Raw genomic sequence first — 20,032 nt, 5'->3', positions numbered from 1 at the left:
AAACTACTTCAAAAATCAGACACAAGGCATCCTTGAGATTCTTTCATCTTACTTCAAAAACAAAATATAAGAGGTCCCCGAGATGCTTAAAATTTCTTCAAAAACCAGACACAAGAGGTGCCCTAGATTCTTTCAAACTTCTTCAAAATGTAGATACAAAGGGTCCTTGATATTCTTTCAACCGATTTAAAAAAAAAACCACGGGGTGTGCCCGAGATACTTAAAACTTCTTCAAAAACCAGATACAAGAGATCTCGGAGAATCTTTCAAACTATTTCAAAAACTAGACACATGAGGTCCCCGAGATTTTTTCACCCTACTTCAGAACCAAAATACAAGGAGTTCCCGAAATACTTTCAAAATAATTCAAAAAGTAGACACAAGGAGTCCCCAAAAATCTTTCAACCTACTTCAAAATAAAAAAAAAAGTAGTCCTCGAGATACTTAAAATTGCTTCAAAAACAAAACACAAAGGGTCGCCAAGATTTTTTAAATCTACTTAAAAAAAAAACACAAGGGGTCCCCGAGACACTTAAAACTGCTTCAAAAACCAGACACAAGAGGTGCTCAAGATTCTTTCAAACTAGTTCAAAAACTAGACACAAGGGGACCCCGAGATTCCTTCAAAGTACTTCAAAAACTAGACACAAGTGTTCTCCGAAATATTTAAAACTACTTCAAAATACGCCAAAAACTAGATACAAGGGGACCCCGAGATTCATTCAAATTTCTTCAAAATGTAGACAGAAAGGGTCCTTGAGATTCTTTCAACCTACATCAAAATCAAAAACACGGGCGGTTCGTGAGAAAATTAAAACTACTTCAAAAACAAGACACAAGAGTTCCCCGAGATATATAAAACTACTTCAGAAATAAGACACAAGAGATCCCCGAGTTTCTTTCTAACCACTTCGAAAATTAGACACAAGGGGTCTCTGAGATTCTTTCAACCTGGTTCTGAAAAAAAGCACAAGTGGCTGCCTAAATACGTCAAACTACTTCAAAAGTGATCCTAGAAATTCTATACAAACTACTTCAATAAGCAGACACAAGAAGTAGGCGAGATTCTTTAAAATTACTTCAAAAACTAGACACAAGTAGTCCCCGAGATACTTAAAACTACTTCAAAAACAAAACACAAGGTGTCCCCGCGATTATTTCATCCTACTTCAAAAATAAAACACAAAGGGTCCCAGAGATACTTAAAACTGCTTGAAAAACCAGACACAAAAAGTGCCCAAGATTCTTTCAAACTACTTCAATAACCAGACACAAGGGGTCCCTAAGATTCTTTCAAACTACTTCAAAATGTAGACACACCGGATCTCCGAGATTCTTTCAACCTACTTCAAAATCAAAAACACAAAGGATCCCCAAGATACTGCTATCGAAAGCTCGTCTTTCCCGTCAGTATGGAAACGTGCAAAAATATGCCCAATTTTGAAGAAAGGAGATCCCTCCATAATTCCTAACTACAGGCAAATTGCTATTTTATCGAACTTCTCAAAAGTGTTTGAGCAGGTGCTCTATTCAACAATTTATAATCATGTTAAGAATTACATCTCACCACAACAGCATGGTTTTGTTTCTGGCCGCTCAACAGTTACAAATCTTGCTACAGTTACTCAGTATCTTGCTGAAAAGATTGATAATCGTGGTCAGGTCGATATTATTTATACGGATTTTAGCCGAGCTTTTGATACAATTCAGCATAATATCCTATTACATAAACTTAGCTACTTTGGACTTACTGATAGTGCTCTGGCACTGATTCGATCTTATTTGTACGATCGAGTTGCTTATGTTTTTTACAATGGTTACGCCTCAAGTGAATTCATCGTCGCATCTGGGGTTCCGCAAGGGTCCAACCTTGGTCCTCTATTGTTTATTCTATTTATTAATGATCTTCTATTGCAACTGTCTTGCCCAGCTTTAGCTTATGCGGATGATGTAAAACTTTATCATGAGATCTCTTCAGTGGGAAATATGGACTTGCTTCAATTAAATTTAAATAGGATTATTCAGTGGTGCGAAAGGTTCAAACTCAATCTGAATGTGGATAAGTGTTGTACGGTTACTTATACGCGGACTCTGACACCCCTTAATACCTCTTACTATATAGATGATCATTTGCTCGAGAAAAAGCATAGTATGAAAGACCTTGGAGTGTGGTTCGATGCAAAACTCACTTTTCTTCCACATCTTGACAATGTGTGTAGTTCATCGCTTAAATCGTTGGGCTTTGTCATGCGTATCAGCAAATACTTCTCAGATATCAGTTTGATCAAAAAACTTTATTATGCCTATGTTTTGAGCAAAGTTGAATATGCCTGCCTTATATGGTGCCCCATTTATGCATCGCATGCAATTGCCTTGGATAAAATTCATCGTCGTTTTTTGAAGTTCCTGTCATTTAAGGTGGATGGCATTTACCCTGAGATCGGTATTAATCAACTTCAGCTATTACATCGACATGATATGGTCTCGTTGAGCTATAGGAGGGATCAAAGTTACGCTAAATTCGTATACAAACTGTTGCATAATCAAATCGATTGTGAATTTTTACTTTCAAAAATTCCAATTTATGTTCCACGTATCTCTTCGAGATCTGATGTTTCATTTCGTCCCCCGGCTGCAAGAACTGATGTTCTACGCAGAGCTCCCGTCAACATCATGTGCAAGGCGGCTGATCGCATCTTTGACGACATTTTTGCTTAATTTCTGCTTAAAATCTTAATTTTTCTTTTTAATTTTTTTATGTTCTCTGTTAATTGTACAATATACATATTTTCAGTTAATTTATATTTGTAAAATATTATTACTTTATTTATTTGTCCTATAATTGGTTATTCCGTTGGACAATAAAGACTATTATTATTATTATTATTATTAAAAAAAAACTACTTCAAAAACAAGACACAAGGGGTCCCCGAGATATTTAAAACCACTTCAGAAACAAGGCACTGGGGGTCCCCGAGATTCTTTCTAACTACTTCAAAAATTAGACACAAGTGGTCTCTGAGATTCTTTCAACTTGGTTCAGAAAAAAAGTACGAGTGGCCGCCTAAATACTTCAAACTACTTCAAAAACCAGACACGAGATATCCTAAAAATTCTATCAATCTACTTCAATAACCAGACACAAGAAGTTCCCGAGATTCTTCAAAGCTACTTCAAAAACTAGACACAAGTAGTCCCCAAGACACTCAAAACTACTTCAAAAACAAAACACAAGGAGTCCCCGAGATACTTAAAACTACTTCAAAAACGAGACACCATGGGTCCCCGAGATAGATATTTAAAACTATTTTAGAAACAAAACACAAGGGGTCCTCGAGATAGTGAAAAATGCTTCAAAAACCAGACACAAGGAGTGTTCTAGATTCTTTCAAACTACTTCAAAAACTAGATACAAGGGGCCCCCAGATGGCTTCAAACTGCTTCAAAAACTAGACACAAGTAGTCGCCGAGATACATAAAACTACTTCAAAAACCAGACACAAGGGGTCCCCGAGATATTTAAAACTACCTCAGAAACAACGCACAGGAGGGTCCCCGACAAACTTAAAAATGTAGACACAAAGGGTCCTTGAGATTCTTTCAACCTACTTCAAAAACAAAACACAAGGGATCCCCGAGATACCTAAAACTACTTCAAAAACCAGACACAAGAACTCCCCGAGATTCTTTAAAACTACTTCAAAAAATAGACACAAGTAGTCCCCGAGATACTTAAAATTATTTCAAAAACAAAACACAAGGGGTGCCCAAGATTCTTTCAAACTACTTCAAAAACTAGAACGAGGGGACCCCCAGATTCTTTCAAATTTCTTCAAAATATAGACACAAAGGGTCCTTGAGATTCTTTCAACCTACTTCAAAATGTAGACACGAAGGTTCCACGAGGTTCTTTCAACCTACATCAAAATCAAAAACACGGGGGGTTCCCGAGATATTTAAAACTACTTCAGAAACAAAACACAAGGGGTCCCCGAGATGCCTAAAACTACTTCAAAAACCAGACACAAGAGGTGCTCAAAATTCTTTCAAACTACTTCAAAACTAGACACAAAGTGTCCCCGAAATTCTATCAAACTACTTCAATAACCAGACACAAGAGCTCCCCGAGATTTTTTTAAACTACTTCAAAAACTAGACACAAGTAGTCCCCGAGATACTTAAAATTACTTCAAAAACAAAACACAAGGGGTGCCCAAGATTCTTTCAAACTACTTCAAAAACTAGAACAAGGGGACACCCAGATTCTTTCAAATTTCTTCAAAATATAGACACAAAGGGTCCTTGAGATTCTTTCAACCTACTTCAAAATGTAGACACAACGGTTCCCCGAGATTCTTTCAACCTACATCAAAATCAAAAACACGGGGGGTTCATGAGATATTTAAAACTACTTCAGAAACAAAACACAAGGGGTCCCCGAGAAACTTAAAACTGCTTCAAAAACCTGACACAAGAGGTGTTCAAGATTCTTTCAAACTGTTTCAAAAACTAGACTCAAGAGGGCCCCAAGATTCCTTCAAACTACTTCAAAAACTAGGCACAAATAGTCCCCGAGATACTTAAAACTACTTCAAAAACCAGACACAAGAGGTGCCCAAGATTCCATTAAACTACATCAAAAACCAAACACAAGGGGTCCCCGAAATATTTAGAATTACTTCAGAAACAAGACACAAGAGGTCTCCGAGGTTCTTTCCAACTACTTCAAAAATTAGACACAAGGGATCTCTGAGATTATTTCAACTTGGTTCAGAAAAAAAGCACAAGTGGCTGCCCAAATACTTCAAACTACTTCAAAAACCAGAGACAAGAGATGCTAGAAATTCTATCAAACTATTTCAATAACCAGACACAAGAACTACTTCAAAAACTAGACAAGAGGGGTCCCCCAGATTCTTTCAAATTTCTTCAAAATGTAGACACAAAGGGTCCTTGAGATTCTTTCAACCTACTTTAAAATGTAGACACAAAGGTTCCCCGAGATTCTTTCAACCTACATCAAAATCAAAAACACAGGGGGTTCCCGACATATTTAAAACTACTTCAGAAACAAAACCCAAGGGGTCCCCGAGAAACTTATAACTACTTCAAAAACCAGACAAAAGAGTTGCCGAAGATTCTTTCAAACTACTTCAAAAACTGGACACAAGGGGACCCCGAGATTCTTTCAAACTTCTTCAAAATGTAGACACAAAGGGTCCCCGAGATATTTAAAACTACTTCAGAAACAAGACACAAGAAGTCTCCGAGATTCTTTAAAACCACTTCAAAAACTAGACACAAGTAGTCCCCGAGATACTTAAAATTACTTCAAAATATAGACACAAATTGTTCTTGAGATTCTTTCAACCTACTTCAAAATGTAGACACAAAGCTTCCCCGAGATTCTTTCAACCTACATCAAAATCAAAAACACGGGGGGTTCCCGAGATATTTAAAACTACTTCAGAAACAAAACACAAGGGTTCCCCAAAATTCTTTCAACTACTTCAAAAATTAGACACCAAGTGTCCGAGAAATTCAATCAAACCACTTCAATGACCAGACACAAAAGGTCCTCGAGATTCATTCAAACTACTTCAAAGACTAGACACAAGGAGTCTCCAAGAAGCTTTCAACTTACTTCCAAAAAAAAAGAGTAGTCCCCGAAATACTTAAAACTACTCTAGAAACAAGACATAAGAGGTCTCGGAGATTCTTTCAACCTACTTCAAAAACAAAACACAAGGGGTCGCCGAGATACATAAAACTACTTCAAAAATCAGACACAAGAGGTGCCCAAGATTCTTTCAAACTTCTTCAAACACGAAACAAAAGAGGTCCCCGAGATTCTTTCAACCTACTTCAGAACCAAAATACAAGGAGTTCCGAAGCTTTTTAATACTACTTCAAAAACAAAACACAAGGAATTATCGAAATTCTATCATAACACCTCAATAACCAGACACAAGAGGTCCCCGAGATACTTTAAACTACTTCAAAAACAAAACACAAGAGGTCCCTGAGATTCTTTCAACCTACTTCAAAAACAAAACACAAAGGATCCCCGAGATACTTAAAACTGTTTCAAAAACCAGACACAAAACGTGCCCAAGATTCTTTCAAACTACTTCATAAACTATACACAAGGGGGCTCCTAGATTCTTTCAAACTTCTTCAAAATGTAGACACAAATGGTCCCCGAGATATTTAAAACTACTTCAGAAACAAGCCACAAAAGTTCCCAGAGATTCTTTCTAACTACTTCAAAAATTAAAACCAAGGAGTCTCCGAGATTCTTTTAACTTGGTTCAGAAAAAAAGCACAAGTGGCTGACTAAATACTTCAAACTACTTCACAAGGGCACCCCGAAATTATATCAAACTAGTTCAAAAACTACACACAAGTAGTCCCCGAGATACTTAAAACTACTTCAAAAACAAAACACGAGGGGTCCCCAAGATACTTAAAACTGCTTCAAAAACCAGAAACAAGAGGACCCCGAGATTCTTTCTAACTACTTCAAAAATTAGACACAAGGGGTCTCTGAGATTCTTTCAACTTGGTTCAGTGAAAAAGCACAAGTGGCAGCCTAAATACTGCAAACTATTTCAAAAGCCACACACAAGAGATGCTAGAAATTCTTTCAAACCACTTCAAAAACTTTGACTGCACCAATGAAAAGCAAGCCTTTGTCTGACCGTCCGCTATAATGGGAAATAATGATGGTTAAATTTACAAAACGAAAAAAAAAATGTTAGATTCCAAAAGTCCTTAAAAGAGGATTTAAAGTATATTATTTTGCCTTGCAGAGTTATTAAGCGTCATTTAATCATCGACAACCAAAATACTGTTACGAAAAAACTCATACACCGTCCCAATACGACGCCCATGGGTTCTACTCGTAGAATGAACGGCGACGATGACTCGTCGTGCGGTGTCAGGATGCCCGAGCGGCGGTCGCTAAAGAAAGGTCTGGCGGCGGAAGTCGCGATGGATTCCAGAAAAAGCTCGGTAACGAAACCTCTAGAAGGAGATTATGCGTTTAAATAGGAGCCACCTTCGGGAACGATTATTATTCAGTCGAGTGTCGAGAAAACCCAGTCAAGTTGCGCCGGAGTTATTTTGTACATAATCGCTCTGTAATTAGTCGTGTAAATCCGTGTAGCTAAAAAATAAATTGTTGAAGAATGACTCGATTACAAATTATAATTGTATAATTTCAAGCAAATATTAGAAACATAGAAAAGTAAACGACAGTCTGGAACAAAAACTCCTATTGCGTTTCCCAGAAACTAAGAAGATCACGAAATATAGACATAGGGACTCCCGTCAAGGTGGACCATCGTACCTAAACTAAAGTAGAGCACACCGCTTTTAGCCTCATCTGGAAATGTTTGTTTGGGTTTAAGTCCCAGAAGTCCCAATTCTAGTACCGCTGACACATTTGGTCTACCATTTGGAGTCTGAACACTAGTACCACATGGTAGTACCAAAAATAGTAATTTACTGGTGTCTCTGATGAGAAGCGAAATTGTTGAGAACAATTTTGTTGTTATTACAATTGCAATCAAGCAACTTCTTTAAAACTCTTTTTTAAATAGTTTTGAAACTAAACTTTTAAAAAGGAAGGTTTAGAATACTTGCTACATTATAGTTTTAAAATTATTTAAGCACACTTCCTTTCACACTGTTTAACACTAGAATAATCAGACTATAAATTAAAAGAACAATTGTCGCTACTAGAACAATAATAAACATAACAACATCTAAGAAAAAATAACTAAACTGAGACATATGAACAGCCGGATTTTGAAAGTGTTTCGTACCCCCATGTTTAATCACATACTCTGACCACCAGATAACATCTTCTAATCCACTTCGTGGTTTATCGAAAACGACCCCCCGTACTTTCCTCATGTTGTCTTTATACCTGGAAAACTCAAGTTTAATTCATCTACCCGCAACCCCAGACACATACATCCTAGATCCAGCTACTTTAACAATAACTTCTTTCAGCTTTTTGGCAGTAATAGACGTCGCATTAATTTGTTCACCTATCCCTAAAGCCACAAACTTGCGAACATTTTCCGATTGATCGCCATAAAACGGTATACCAACAATTGGGACCTCCCTAGAAACGGTTTCTTCAATCGAATGCAACCCTCCATGTGTCACAAAAACCTTAACATTACTATGCGCTAGAAAATGAGATTGAAGAAACAAAACCTTAAGAACGAAACACACCTAGAAGGTCTTTCTGCGGAAACCATTTTCTAATAACCACATTAGTGGGTAGTTTAGATAAATCAACGTCACATTTGAGTAAAACTTGATAAGGAAGTTCGGCCAAAGCTTGTAAAATATTGTCTCGGATTTGTGGTTCCAAGCGGGACATTCTTACGTTGGTGCCTAAACTAAAATAAACCACGCCGGTTTTAGCGTCATCTAAAATTTTTTGCAGATCCTGAAACAGTGCGTTCTATATTTGAAACGAAAAGTGTGATTTAGGTACTTCTGGTAAAGGTTTAGGTGGGTGGTACTCCACGGGTAAAATTTCAACCACTGCAGGTACATTTGGTCTCAAACTTTGTAGTTGGTAGTGTCTGTTAATCAAAAACATGGTGGCGTTCTTCTCGAACTCGCCAATGGGTGCTACATCCCCGAAATGCTTCTTGGCTAGCTCATCAGCTTTAGGCAGAACCACATTCTGGTAGTAGTACCTGTGCCACACAAAAAAAGCCAGACTTTGAACCTTTTCCCACAGCGTCATGTCTCCAGCGGGAAGGTTTACGATAAAATCGGGGTACAAAACTGGATGGTTCGCATTACCCACAGCATCATAATGGGCGCTGTAAATACTCATCGATACAATCCCAATTACCGGTGCTTTAAATTTTCCAGATAATGCGTGCATTACTGGATGCATTAGTTCCACAAGAATCAAGTCGAACGTCCTGTTATGATCCCCAAGCAAATTTTTAAACGAAGGACTGCTTAATTCTCTGTCTGCGATAGTTTCCAAAAGTTCATAATAACTTCGCATTATGTCGTAGGAAGTCAGGTCTTTGGAACACATCTTTTGGACATTTTTCTCTTCCAAGACGTCATAGGCGCAGCGAACGTCGATTTCTGAGAGGTTTGTTAAAGCGGGGTTGTTAACGGTGTCAGGTGTTACAAAGGTGACGTGGTGACCCCGTAACGACAGTTCTTGCATGATTTTGTGGTAGACCAATTGGTGACTGATGGAAGGGTACATGAATACCCCCAGGATATTGGCACAGTTGGCTGTACCAATGACAAGTAGAAGGGTTATAATGTACATATTTTGCTGTTGACCTTTCTTAGTTATTTAATTATATACGGGCTACTTTATAGACCCTTTGTTCGACTATCACTACAATGGTGAAATAACAGTGTCTTTACAACCAAGTAAATTTGAATTTATTGCTGTATTTGCGTTTAAAACTAGATAAAATAGAATTTAAAATAAGTATATTATTATGTAGTGGACAGTTTTATGTCTTTTTTTTTGGTTTGACATGTTATTAAACTGAAAAATGGGACTAAATTTTGGTTCGTATCTGTACACTACATCAATGTTAAAAACATTAATTTTGTAACCTCATGGCGATTAGAGATAATTTTAGCATAATATTATAGTAGACCATTGCGTGACTGATCGAAAAACGCTCCTAATTTATTAGCACATCGTGCAGTAGTAATAAATAATGAAAATAAAGTTGATAAATATATAATTACCGCTGCTCGTGTAGATTAGATGTAGGTTATACAGTATTTTCTTATTTCCAAGTATTTTAACAACCAAGCTTAAGTTTTATTAAACACCTGATAAGTTGAAGCAGGTTGTAGATACATAGAAGAGTAAACACTATTTCGTCTCTCAGAAAGTACGAAAGCCACGAAATATCGACATTGATATTCCTAAAATGTGGAGCTCCTTTATGGCGAATGATGTTTTGCGTCCACCAAACAGCTTTTTCCGTTAAAACTGTAGGCTTGTCGAGTAAAATTTAGGGACTTTCTACAAATCTGTCTCTATATCTGTAAAATTTAAGAGTTACTCGAGATTCTTTCAAACTACTTCAAAAACCAGACACAAGTGATCCCCGAGATACTTCAAAATACTACAAGAACAGGCACACGAGGTTCCAAAGATACTTAAAACTAATTCAAAAACAAGAAATAAGTGTTTACCGATTTTTTTTAAACTACTTGATAAACTAGACACAAGGGGTACTCGCGATTCTTTGAAAGTACTTCAGAAAAAAAAAACACAAGTGGTCCCCGAGATAAGTCAAACTACTTCAAACACCAGACACAGGAGGACCACGAAATTTTTTCAAACTACCTCAAAAACTAGACAATAAGATCTCAGAAATTCTTACAAACCACTTCAAAAATACACACAAGTAGTCCCCGAGATTTCTTGAAGCTACTTCATAAACAAAATACAAGGAGTCCCCAAGATACTTAAAAATAATTCTAGAACAAAACACAAGGGGTTCCCGAGATTATTTCAACCCACTTTAAAAAAATACAAGAAGTCCCTGAGACACTTAAAACTACTTCAATAACAAGACGCAAGTGGTCCCCGAGTTACTTCAAATTACTTCAAAAATTAGACACCAGAGGTCCCCGAGACACTTAAATTTACTCCAAAAACCAGACACAAAAGGTCCCCGAAATTATTTCAAACTACTTCAAAAACCAGACACAAGAGATCCCCGAGATACTTAATATTGCTTCAAAAACCTGACACAAGAGATCCCCGAGATTTTTACAAACCACTCAAGAGATTCCTTGAAGAACACGATACAAGAGATTCTGTCAACCCACTTCAAAAAAAAAGTCGTCGAGATACTTAGAATTTCTTCAAAAACCAGACGCTAGAGGTCTCCGAGATCCTTTTAAACTACTTCAAAAATCAGACACAAAAGATCTCCGAGATAGATAAAAATTCCTTAAAAACAAGTCACAAGATGTCCCCGAGATACTTAAAACTACTTCAAAAAGCAGACACAGGAGGTCCTCGAGACACTTAAAACTACTTCAAATACAAGACACAAGAGATCCCCGAGATACTTAATATTGATTCAAAAACCTGACACAAGAGATCCCCGAGATTTTTACAAACTACTCAAAAAACACACACAAGTGTCCCCGAGATTCCTTAAAGCTACTTCAAAAACAAAATTCAAGGAGTCCCCGAGATACTTAAAACTATTTGAAGAGCACGACACAAGAGATTCTGTCAACCCACTTCAAAAAAAAAAGTCGTCGAGATACTTAGAATTTATTCAAAAACCAGACGCTAGAGGTCTCCGAGATCCTTTTAAACTACTTCAAAAATCAGACACAAAAGATCTCCGAGATAGATAAAAATTCCTTAAAAACAAGACACAAGATGTCCCCGAGATACTTAAAACTACTTCAAAAAGCAGACACAGGAGGTCCTCGAGACACTTAAAACTACTTCAAATACAAGACACAAGAGATCCCCGAGATACTTAATATTGATTCAAAAACCTGACACAAGAGATCCCCGAGATTTTTACAAACTACTCAAAAAACACACACAAGTGTCCCCGAGATTCCTTAAAGCTACTTCAAAAACAAAATTCAAGGAGTCCCCGAGATACTTAAAACTATTTGAAGAACACGACACAAGAGATTCTGTCAACCCACTTCAAAAAAAAAAGTCGTCGAGATACTTAGAATTTATTCAAAAACCAGACGCTAGAGGTCTCCGAGATCCTTTTAAACTACTTCAAAAATCAGACACAAAAGATCTCCGAGATAGATAAAAATTCCTTAAAAACAAGACACAAGATGGTCGCCGAGGCACTTAAAACTACTTCAAAAACCAGATACAAAAGATCTCCGACATAGATAAAATTTCCTTAAAAGCCAGACGCAAGAGGTCCCCGAGATACTTCAAACTACTGCAAAAGTCTGACAAATAAAGTCCCCTACATTCTTTCAAACTACCTAAAAAACAAAACACAAGGAGTTCCCGAGATCCTTAAAACTACTTCAAAAACCAGACACAAGAGTCTCCCCGAGATTCTTTCAAACTCGTTCAAAAACTAGACAAAAGAGGTCTCCGAGATTCTTTAAAACTACTTCAAAAACCAGACACAAGATGTCCAAGAGATTCTATCAAACTTCTTCAAAAACTAGAGACAAGCGGTCCCCGAGATTCTGTTAAACCACTTTAAAAACCAGATATAAGATTTCTCCGAAATTCTTTCAAACCACTTCAAAATCAAAACACAAGGTGTTCCCAAGATTCTTTCAAACTACTTCAAAAAATATTTCCTTGAAGCTACTTCCTAAACAAAATACAAGGAGTCCTCGAGATACTTAAAAATACTTGAAGAACAAGACACAAGGGGTCCACGAGATTCTTTCAACCCACTTCAAAAAGAAAATACAAGGAGTCCCCGAGATACTTAAAAGTACTCCAACAACCAGACACAAGAGATCCCTGAGATACACAAAATTTCTTTAATACCCGGACACGAGAGGTCCCCGAGATACTTAACACTACTTCAAAAAGCAGGCACAAGAGTTCCCCGAGACACTTAAATCTACTACAATAACAAGACACAAGTGGTCCCCGAGATACTTCAAATTACTTCAAAAATCAGACACAAAAGATCCCCGAGATACTTAATATCACTTCAAAAACCAGACACAAGAAGTCTCCGAGATTCTTTAAAACTACTTCAAAAACAAAACAAAAGATGTCCACAAGATTCTAACAAACTTCTTCAAAAACTAGAGGCAAGAGGTCCACGAGATTGTATTAAACTACTTCAAAAACCAGATACAAGATTTTTCTGAAATTCTTTCAAACTAATTCAAAAACAAGACGTAAGTGGTCCGTGAGATACTTTAATTTACTTTAAAAATCAGACACCAGAGGTCCCCGAGACACGTAAAACTACCTGAAAAACCGGACACAAAAATTCCCGAGATACTTAAAACTACTTCAAAAACCAGACACAAACGATCCCCGAGATTCTTTCAAACTACTTCAAAAACCAGACACAAATGATCCCCGAGACACTTAAAACTACTTCAAAAGCCAGACACAAATGTTCCCCGAGATATTTCAAATTACTTCAAAAACAAGACGGCAGAGGTCCACGAGATACTCAAAACTACTGCAAAAATCTGACAAATAAAGTCCCCTAGATTCTTTCAAACTACCTAAAAAACAAAACACAAGGAGTTCCCGAGATCCTTAAAACTACTTCAAAAACCAGACACAAGAGTTTCCCCGAGATTCTTTCAAACTCGTTCAAAAACTTGACAAAAGAGGTCTCCGAGATTCTTTAAAACTACTTCAAAAACCAGACACAAGATGTCCCCGAGATTCTATCAAAGATATAAGATTTCCCCGAAAATCTTTCAAACCACTTCAAAATCAAAACACAAGGTGTTCCCAAGATTCTTTCAAACTACTTCAAAAAATATTTCCTTGAAGCTACTTCGTAAACAAAAGACAAGGAGTCCTTGAGATACTTAAAAATACTTGAAGAACAAGACACAAGGGGTCCACGAGATTCTTTCAACCCACTTCAAAAAGAAAATACAAAGAGTCCCCGAGATACTTAAAAGTACTTCAACAACCAGACACAAGAGATCCCTGAGATACACAAAATTTCTTTAATACCCGGACACAAGAGGTCCCCGAGATACTTAACACTACTTCAAAGAGCAGCCACAAGAGTCCCCCGAAGATTCTTTCAAACTCGTTCAAAAACTAGACAAAAATGGTCTCCGAGATTCTTTAAAACTACTTCAAAACCAAATACTATATTTTTCTGAAATTCTTTCAAACCACTTCAAAAACAAGACAAAGTGTGTTCCCGAGATTTTCAAACTACTTTAAAAAATAGACACAAGTGGTCCCCGACATTCCTTGAAGCTACTTCATAAACAAAATACAATGAGTCCCCGAGATACTTAAAACTACTTCAAAAGGCAGACACAAGAGATCCCCGAGACACTTAAAACTACTTCAATAACAAGACACAAGTGGTCCCCGAGATATTTCAATTTACTTCAAAAATTAGACACAAGAGGTCCCCGAACACCAGAGGTCCCCGAGACAGTTAAAACTACTTCAAAAACCAGACACAAAATGTCCCCGAGATACTCATAAATACTTCAAAAACACAACATAAGAGGTTCCCGAGATTCTTTTAAATTACTTAAAAAAAAAACACAAGTGGCCCCCGAGATAATTCAAACTGCTTGAAAAACCAGACACAGGAGGTCCCCGAGATTCTTACAAATTACTCAAAAAATACACACAAGTATCCCCGGGATTCCTTGAAGCCACTTCATAAACAAAATACAAGGAGTCCCCTAGATACTTAAAAGTACTTCAACAACCAGCCACTGGCGGTCCCCGAGATTCTTTTAAACTACTTCAAAAACCAGACACAAGAGATCCCTAAGATACATAAAATTTCTTTAGTACCCAGACACAAGAGGTCCCCGAGACACTTAAACTACTTCAAAAACCAGACACAAAATTTCCCGAGATACTTAAAACTACTACAAAAACAGGCACACGAAGTCTCCGAGATACTTAAAACTACTTCAAAAACAAGACATAGGAATTTCCCGAGATTCTTTTAAATTACTTGATAAACTAGACACAAAAAGATACTGGCGATTCTTTAAAAGTACTTCAGTAAAAGACACAAGTAGCCCCCGAGATAATTCAAACTCTCCGAAATACTTACAATCTAGTACTTAAAAAAATATACACATGTGGTCCCCGAGATTCCTTGAAGCCACTTCAAAAATAAAATACAAGGAGTTCTCGAGATTCTTAAAACTACTTGTAAACAAGGCATGAAGTATCCCCGAGATTCTTTCAACCCACTTCAAAAAAAAAAAAGTCCTCGAGATACTTAGACGTACTTCAAAATCCAGACTCTAGAAGTCCCCGAGATTCTTTTAAACTATTTCAAAAACCAGACACAAAAGATCTTCGAGATAGATCAAATTTCCTTAAAAACCAGAAACAGACGTGTTGTTTCGAGATACTTAAATCTACTTCAAAAAGAATACACAAGAGGTCCCAGAGACACTTAAAACTACTCCAAATACAAGATACAAGTGGTCGCCGAGACACTTAAAACTACTTCAAAAACCAGACAAAAAAGATCCCTTGAGACGCCTCAAACTACTTCAAAAACCAGACACAAGAGGTAACAGAGATCCTTTCAAACTACTTCAAAAGCCAGACAAAAAAAGTTCCCGAGATTCTTTCAAACTACTTCAAAAATAAAACACAAGAAGTCCTCGAGATACTTAAAACTACTTCAAAAACCAGACACAAGATGCCCTTGAGACTCTATGAAAATTCTTCTTAAAAATTAGAGACAAGTGGTCCCCGAGATTCTACTAAACTACTTACTTCAAAAACCAGATACAAGATTTCTCCGAAATTCTTTCATACCACTTCAAAAACAAGACACAAGATGTTCAAGAGATTGTTTCAAACTACTTCAAAAACATTTCATGATTCAGTGAAAAGTAACACTTTGTTTGATTGTCGACTATATTGTGAAATAATTATGTTTTTTTCGCATGTTATTAAACTTGATTTAATCACCGATCACCTAAATCCTTTTCAAGGATGACTCGATTACAAATTATAATTAAATAATTTGAGCAGATAGTAGAAACAAAGACACGTAGACGCCAATCCTACAACAAAAAGCGCTATTACGTCCCCCAGAAGGTAAGAAAACCACGAAATATCGACATTGAGACTCCTCAAATGTGGAGCTCCTTTATGACGAATGATATATTCCATCCACCAAATAGCTTTTTCTGTTGAAACTGTAGCCTTGTCGAGTAAAACACCCCGAATTTCTACAACTCTGTCTCTATATCTGCAAAATTTAACTGTATCTAAACCCCAAACAGGTATTTAAAGAAAATTACGTTCGGTTTTCTGCAACTTCGACAACACAATCTTTCAGTTCGTCTGGAGTTACGGTCACTGGATTCAGTGCTTTTCCAATTCCTTGTTTGACGAGTTTGTACACGTTCATTGGTTGGTCTACCAGGAATGGTAGCGCTACAAGTGGTACTCTTGCAGATATAGATTCTTCCAAAGACTGCAGACCTCCTTGAGTCACAAACACCTTCAAATTTGGATGTTCTACAAATCGTGATTAACTAGAGATAGGTTTTGGTGTTTGCTCACCTAGAATTTGGGTTTGAGGCAGCCACTCCCTACATAGAATGTTGGTATAATTATGAAGCAAAGTGCTACAGTTCCATTTAATGATCACTTTGTATGGTACTCGAGCTAAGCCTTCTAGAATCGTTCGACCTATTGAAGAACCTTCAAGGTGGACCAGCGTGCCTAAACTAAAATAGACCACACCACTTTTAGCCTGATCTAGAAATGTTTGTAGATCTTCTCTCAAAGTTTCTTTGGGTTTAAGCCCCATTTGTCCCAGTTCTAGTACCGCTGGCACGTTTGGTCTAGGATGATACACCACTCGATTAACATTAAGCAGAAACAACTTGACACTTTTTTCCCCGTCTAGAGTGTCTCCTATCTCGTGCCCGAACACCGACTTTGCTAGTACTGCACCACGTGGTAGTACCACAAACTCGTACCAAAACCGTGACCACAAATTCAACAAAACCAACTCGCTTTGGTGCCACAAGTCAAGATCTGGGTGGTGCAAAGTCACGAAAAATTCTCTATACAAAGTGGGGTGGCTTGGATTACCCACCACGTCTTGAAAAACCGTTAGAGCTCCAAGTGACGACACACAAGCTATAGGGGCTTGAAATTTCCGGGATAGACCATACAGAACTGGGTAAAGGCATTCCAGAATAATTAGGTCAAAATTTTCGGCACAAGTCTCTAGGAAGTTTTTGAAACTTGGGTGGGTGAGTGCAGTCGCGGCTATGAAGTCCATGTAATTGACAATGTTGTGGAAATCTTCAAACATGTTGATTTCTTTGGACAAAAAGTCTGGGGGTGCGTGTTGTGTGTTGTCGTGCTGGAAGCTGATGTTAATTTCGGTTAGGTTGGTTAGGTTTGGGTCGTTTAAGGGGGTTGTGGTACACACGGTGACGTCGTGGCCTCGTAGGGATAGGTCGCGCCAGATGGGCTGAAAGACTTTTTGGTGACTGTATGATGGAAACAAGAAGACTCCTAGGATTCGAGCACTAAAAGCACAAGGTAGAAAGATTAACAAGAAAAGACACACCATGTTTCGGGTTCTTGAAGTACGTATATGGTCTAAATTTAATTGCGGTGAGACAGGTAACAACATTTTTTAAAGTTTGACGCAATAATAATATAGAATAGAAACAAAAGAATTACGCACGAACCAAGGTATAATTTACAACGTCAATCAGTATGGTGTATTAGTCACGACAAGACCACAATCGTTTTTTCAAAGGGTGACTCGACTACAAATTAGTAACAAAAGTTTTGCAGACGATTTATTTTATTAACAAGTATGATATAATTCCATTTTCGAGCTAACTAGAGTATCCAAGTGTCATTAGTACAATAAAAGACAAAATGTGGATCGTCGCCAAAATAAAAAACCAGAAGATCTGCAGACTCCTCTCTCTTTTCCTCTCTCTCTTTCCCTCAGTCGTAAATTTCAAAAACATGGCAACAAAACTAGACTTTACGTGCGTCAGAAGTTTGTTTCAGTGAACACCATATTTCACAAGTAACTATAATTTCGTGCCCTACTACGAACCCGATTAGATAAGCCCTGAAGGTTGCCATTATTAACTTTTACAACCGCTGAGTCATACTTTTTGCAATGCAAATATTCCACGGCCTGTTTTCCACGTAGACATTCAGTCCTCGGACTTCTGAACAGAAAATCGAACCAAAAAATGTACTCTCTGGCCATTTTTGCCACCCTAATTGGCACCATCCACAGTGCCAATATTCTAGGTGTGTTTATGTACCCATCCCCCAGCCACCAAGTCGTGTTTCAACAAATCTGGCAAGAACTCTCTCTTCGTGGCCACCAAGTCACTGTGGTAACCCCAAACCCTCTGAACAACTCCACCTTAACCAACCTAACCGAAATCAGTGTCAATTTCATCTACGACGAAGTCGCTAGTTTCATCTATGAAGACCATTCGAGCCCTTATAAAGCCACAGAAACCTACTACAACACCTTACACTTGATTGCATGGAAGGAACTCAATAGCCCTCAGTTCCAGAAACTGATCCGGGACCAAACCAAGTCCTACGATTTGATCCTAATCGAGTATGTACACCCAGTAATGTACGCTCTAATGCACAGGTTCCAAGCACCCGTCATTGCGATAGCAGCGTCTGAAATACCCAGCGCTTCGTACGACGCTGTTGGTAACCCAAACCACCCCATTTTGTATCCAGAGCCGATCCTGAATTTCACCCCAGCGCGGCTAACTCTATGGGAGAAATGCCAGAGTGTGTTGTTCTTCGTCTGGAGCAAAATCTACTACCACAATACCGTGGTACCACACGCCCACGAAACGGCAAAGAAAATTTTCGGGGAAGATGTTCCTTATATTGGGGATCTGGAAAGAAATGTCAGTATGTTCTTTATCAACAGGAACTTGTTGTTGAATCCTCCTAGAGCCAACGTGCCTGCGATTGTAGAAATTTCACCCATTGATACCACGCCACCTAAAACTTTACCCAGAGTGAGTATTTTAGGTTTTGGGGTACCACTACAAGAGTTGTTTCAGGACTTGCGAAAAATTTTGGACGAAGCTAGAGAAGGTGTGATCTATATTAATCTACACGGTGTGACTAGTGCAAAATTTAACAAAAAACGGGTTACTATTTTGCAAGCTTTGTCTGAGCTACCATACAAGATTCTATGGAAGTGGGACTACGACCAAGAGACACCGTCAAACATTGTCGTGCGAAAATCAATCCCGGAGAGGGATCTTCTAGGTAAAAAAATTGCTAGTTTGGTCAATGGTGTCAAACAAACTCGTTTCTAGCTCATCGCAATGTCAAAGCATTCGTCACTGAGGGTGACATCCACTCCATAGAAGCAGGAATTTCGAACGAAGTACCGCTAATAATCGTCACGTTTATGCAAAACAAACCCTCGAACGTCAAGAGGGTCCTCAAACTAGGTATTGGCGGAAAAATCAACCTGGACACTCTAACGAAGACCAAGCTGAAGAACATTGTCGTCAAAGTTGCTGAAACAAGATCGTAAGTTTTGTATTTATTTTGGCCAGATGGTCTTACGTTTGGTTACAGATATAGAACTAAAATTAAAGAAGCTAAGAATATTTTGTTGGATAAACCCATGACGGGGCTGGAGAGTGCCGTTTGGTGGTCGGAATATGTTATTAGGCATAAAGGGGCGAGGCATATGAGGAGTTTTGCTGTCGATATGCCCATGTACAAGTATCTTCTGTTGGATGTTATATTGTTTTTGGTTCTTTTGGTTACTTTGTTTCCGTATCTATGTTACTGTGTTGTCGTCAAAGTGGTGAAGAAATTGATGAGTAAAAAGAAATCTGCAGAGAAAGAAAAGAAAAATTAGATAGTAGTTTGAGTTATGTTGTAGTTGAGTTTGTAGTAAGAAATGTGTGGATGGGTTTAGGGAGTATACAATAATATGTGTTATGACAACCTATGATTTTTTTGTTTGTCTAATCACCCATGCTCCGCCATTGTCTATGATTCGAACGTCTTATATTAGTGCACTTGTCTGGAAAAGATTTGCCTCAATTTGTGTTTCCCTTAAATTTAAATTCGCGTTTAACTAAAGTTGTTGGAAACAAATTTTCAGTTCTCAGATATGATTTTTTGAAAAATTGAAAGATCAAGCAATCGAAACACCAAAAAATCGAGACATGGAAAAATTGAAAAATTGATCGAAATATCGAAATATGGAGAAATCGAAAAGTCGAGAAGTCGCAAAATCGAAAAGTTGAGATATCACTATAGCCCAAAATCCAAAAATAGAAA

At 37.8% G+C, this 20,032-nt stretch overlaps 3 protein-coding genes across 3 annotated transcripts; 1 reads left to right on the top strand and 2 right to left on the bottom strand.

The window, feature by feature from the left end:
* Positions 1-7,665: 7,665 nt before the first annotated feature.
* On the bottom strand, positions 7,666-9,386 carry LOC135129769 (UDP-glycosyltransferase UGT5-like). Its single transcript, XM_064057019.1, has 4 exons — positions 8,516-9,386; positions 8,248-8,467; positions 7,982-8,201; positions 7,666-7,933 (listed from the first exon to the last, which is right to left on the bottom strand). The coding sequence occupies exons 1-4, from the start codon at positions 9,323-9,325 to the stop codon at positions 7,666-7,668; spliced, it is 1,518 nt and encodes a 505-aa protein (XP_063913089.1). The 5' UTR covers positions 9,326-9,386.
* Positions 9,387-15,697: 6,311 nt separating this feature from the next.
* LOC135129768 (UDP-glycosyltransferase UGT4-like) lies at positions 15,698-17,824 on the bottom strand. The gene is made up of 5 exons (XM_064057018.1): positions 17,725-17,824; positions 17,289-17,301; positions 16,265-17,247; positions 16,000-16,219; positions 15,698-15,947 (listed from the first exon to the last, which is right to left on the bottom strand). The coding sequence occupies exons 1-5, from the start codon at positions 17,822-17,824 to the stop codon at positions 15,698-15,700; spliced, it is 1,566 nt and encodes a 521-aa protein (XP_063913088.1).
* A 54-nt stretch (positions 17,825-17,878) lies between these two features.
* LOC135129378 (UDP-glucosyltransferase 2-like) lies at positions 17,879-19,693 on the top strand. The gene is made up of 4 exons (XM_064056529.1): positions 17,879-18,741; positions 18,787-18,997; positions 19,048-19,267; positions 19,316-19,693. The coding sequence occupies exons 1-4, from the start codon at positions 17,938-17,940 to the stop codon at positions 19,602-19,604; spliced, it is 1,524 nt and encodes a 507-aa protein (XP_063912599.1). The 5' UTR covers positions 17,879-17,937; the 3' UTR covers positions 19,605-19,693.
* Positions 19,694-20,032: the final 339 nt, after the last annotated feature.

Source organism: Zophobas morio, unplaced genomic scaffold (genome assembly GCF_036711695.1).
Source record: "Zophobas morio isolate AGI-343-1 ecotype UQ-CSIRO unplaced genomic scaffold, CSIRO_AGI_Zmor_V1 ptg000016l, whole genome shotgun sequence".
Taxonomy (NCBI): Eukaryota; Metazoa; Arthropoda; class Insecta; order Coleoptera; family Tenebrionidae; genus Zophobas; species Zophobas morio.
Note: the sequence above shows the minus strand (reverse complement) of the source record. Positions and strands in the feature narration are given on the sequence as shown.

What these genes read in the sequence shown, in the direction of transcription:
- LOC135129769 (XM_064057019.1), bottom strand. Translation starts at nt 9,325, where the DNA reads ATGTACATTATAACCCTTCTACTTGTCATTGGTACAGCCAACTGTGCC. An exon ending in TCCGCAGAAAGACCTTCTAG is followed by an intron (nt 8,202 to 8,247) that starts GTGTGTTTCGTT and finishes CTCATTTTCTAG; the next exon opens with CGCATAGTAATGTTAAGGTT. An exon ending in AAAGTAGCTGGATCTAGGAT is followed by an intron (nt 7,934 to 7,981) that starts GTATGTGTCTGG and finishes TGAGTTTTCCAG; the next exon opens with GTATAAAGACAACATGAGGA.
- LOC135129768 (XM_064057018.1), bottom strand. Translation starts at nt 17,824, where the DNA reads ATGGCAACCTTCAGGGCTTATCTAATCGGGTTCGTAGTAGGGCACGAA. An exon ending in GCCTCAAACCCAAATTCTAG is followed by an intron (nt 16,220 to 16,264) that starts GTGAGCAAACAC and finishes CACGATTTGTAG; the next exon opens with AACATCCAAATTTGAAGGTG. An exon ending in GAAGTTGCAGAAAACCGAAC is followed by an intron (nt 15,948 to 15,999) that starts GTAATTTTCTTT and finishes TAAATTTTGCAG; the next exon opens with ATATAGAGACAGAGTTGTAG.
- LOC135129378 (XM_064056529.1), top strand. Translation starts at nt 17,938, where the DNA reads ATGTACTCTCTGGCCATTTTTGCCACCCTAATTGGCACCATCCACAGT. An exon ending in CCCGGAGAGGGATCTTCTAG is followed by an intron (nt 18,998 to 19,047) that starts GTAAAAAAATTG and finishes ACTCGTTTCTAG; the next exon opens with CTCATCGCAATGTCAAAGCA. An exon ending in AAAGTTGCTGAAACAAGATC is followed by an intron (nt 19,268 to 19,315) that starts GTAAGTTTTGTA and finishes GTTTGGTTACAG; the next exon opens with ATATAGAACTAAAATTAAAG.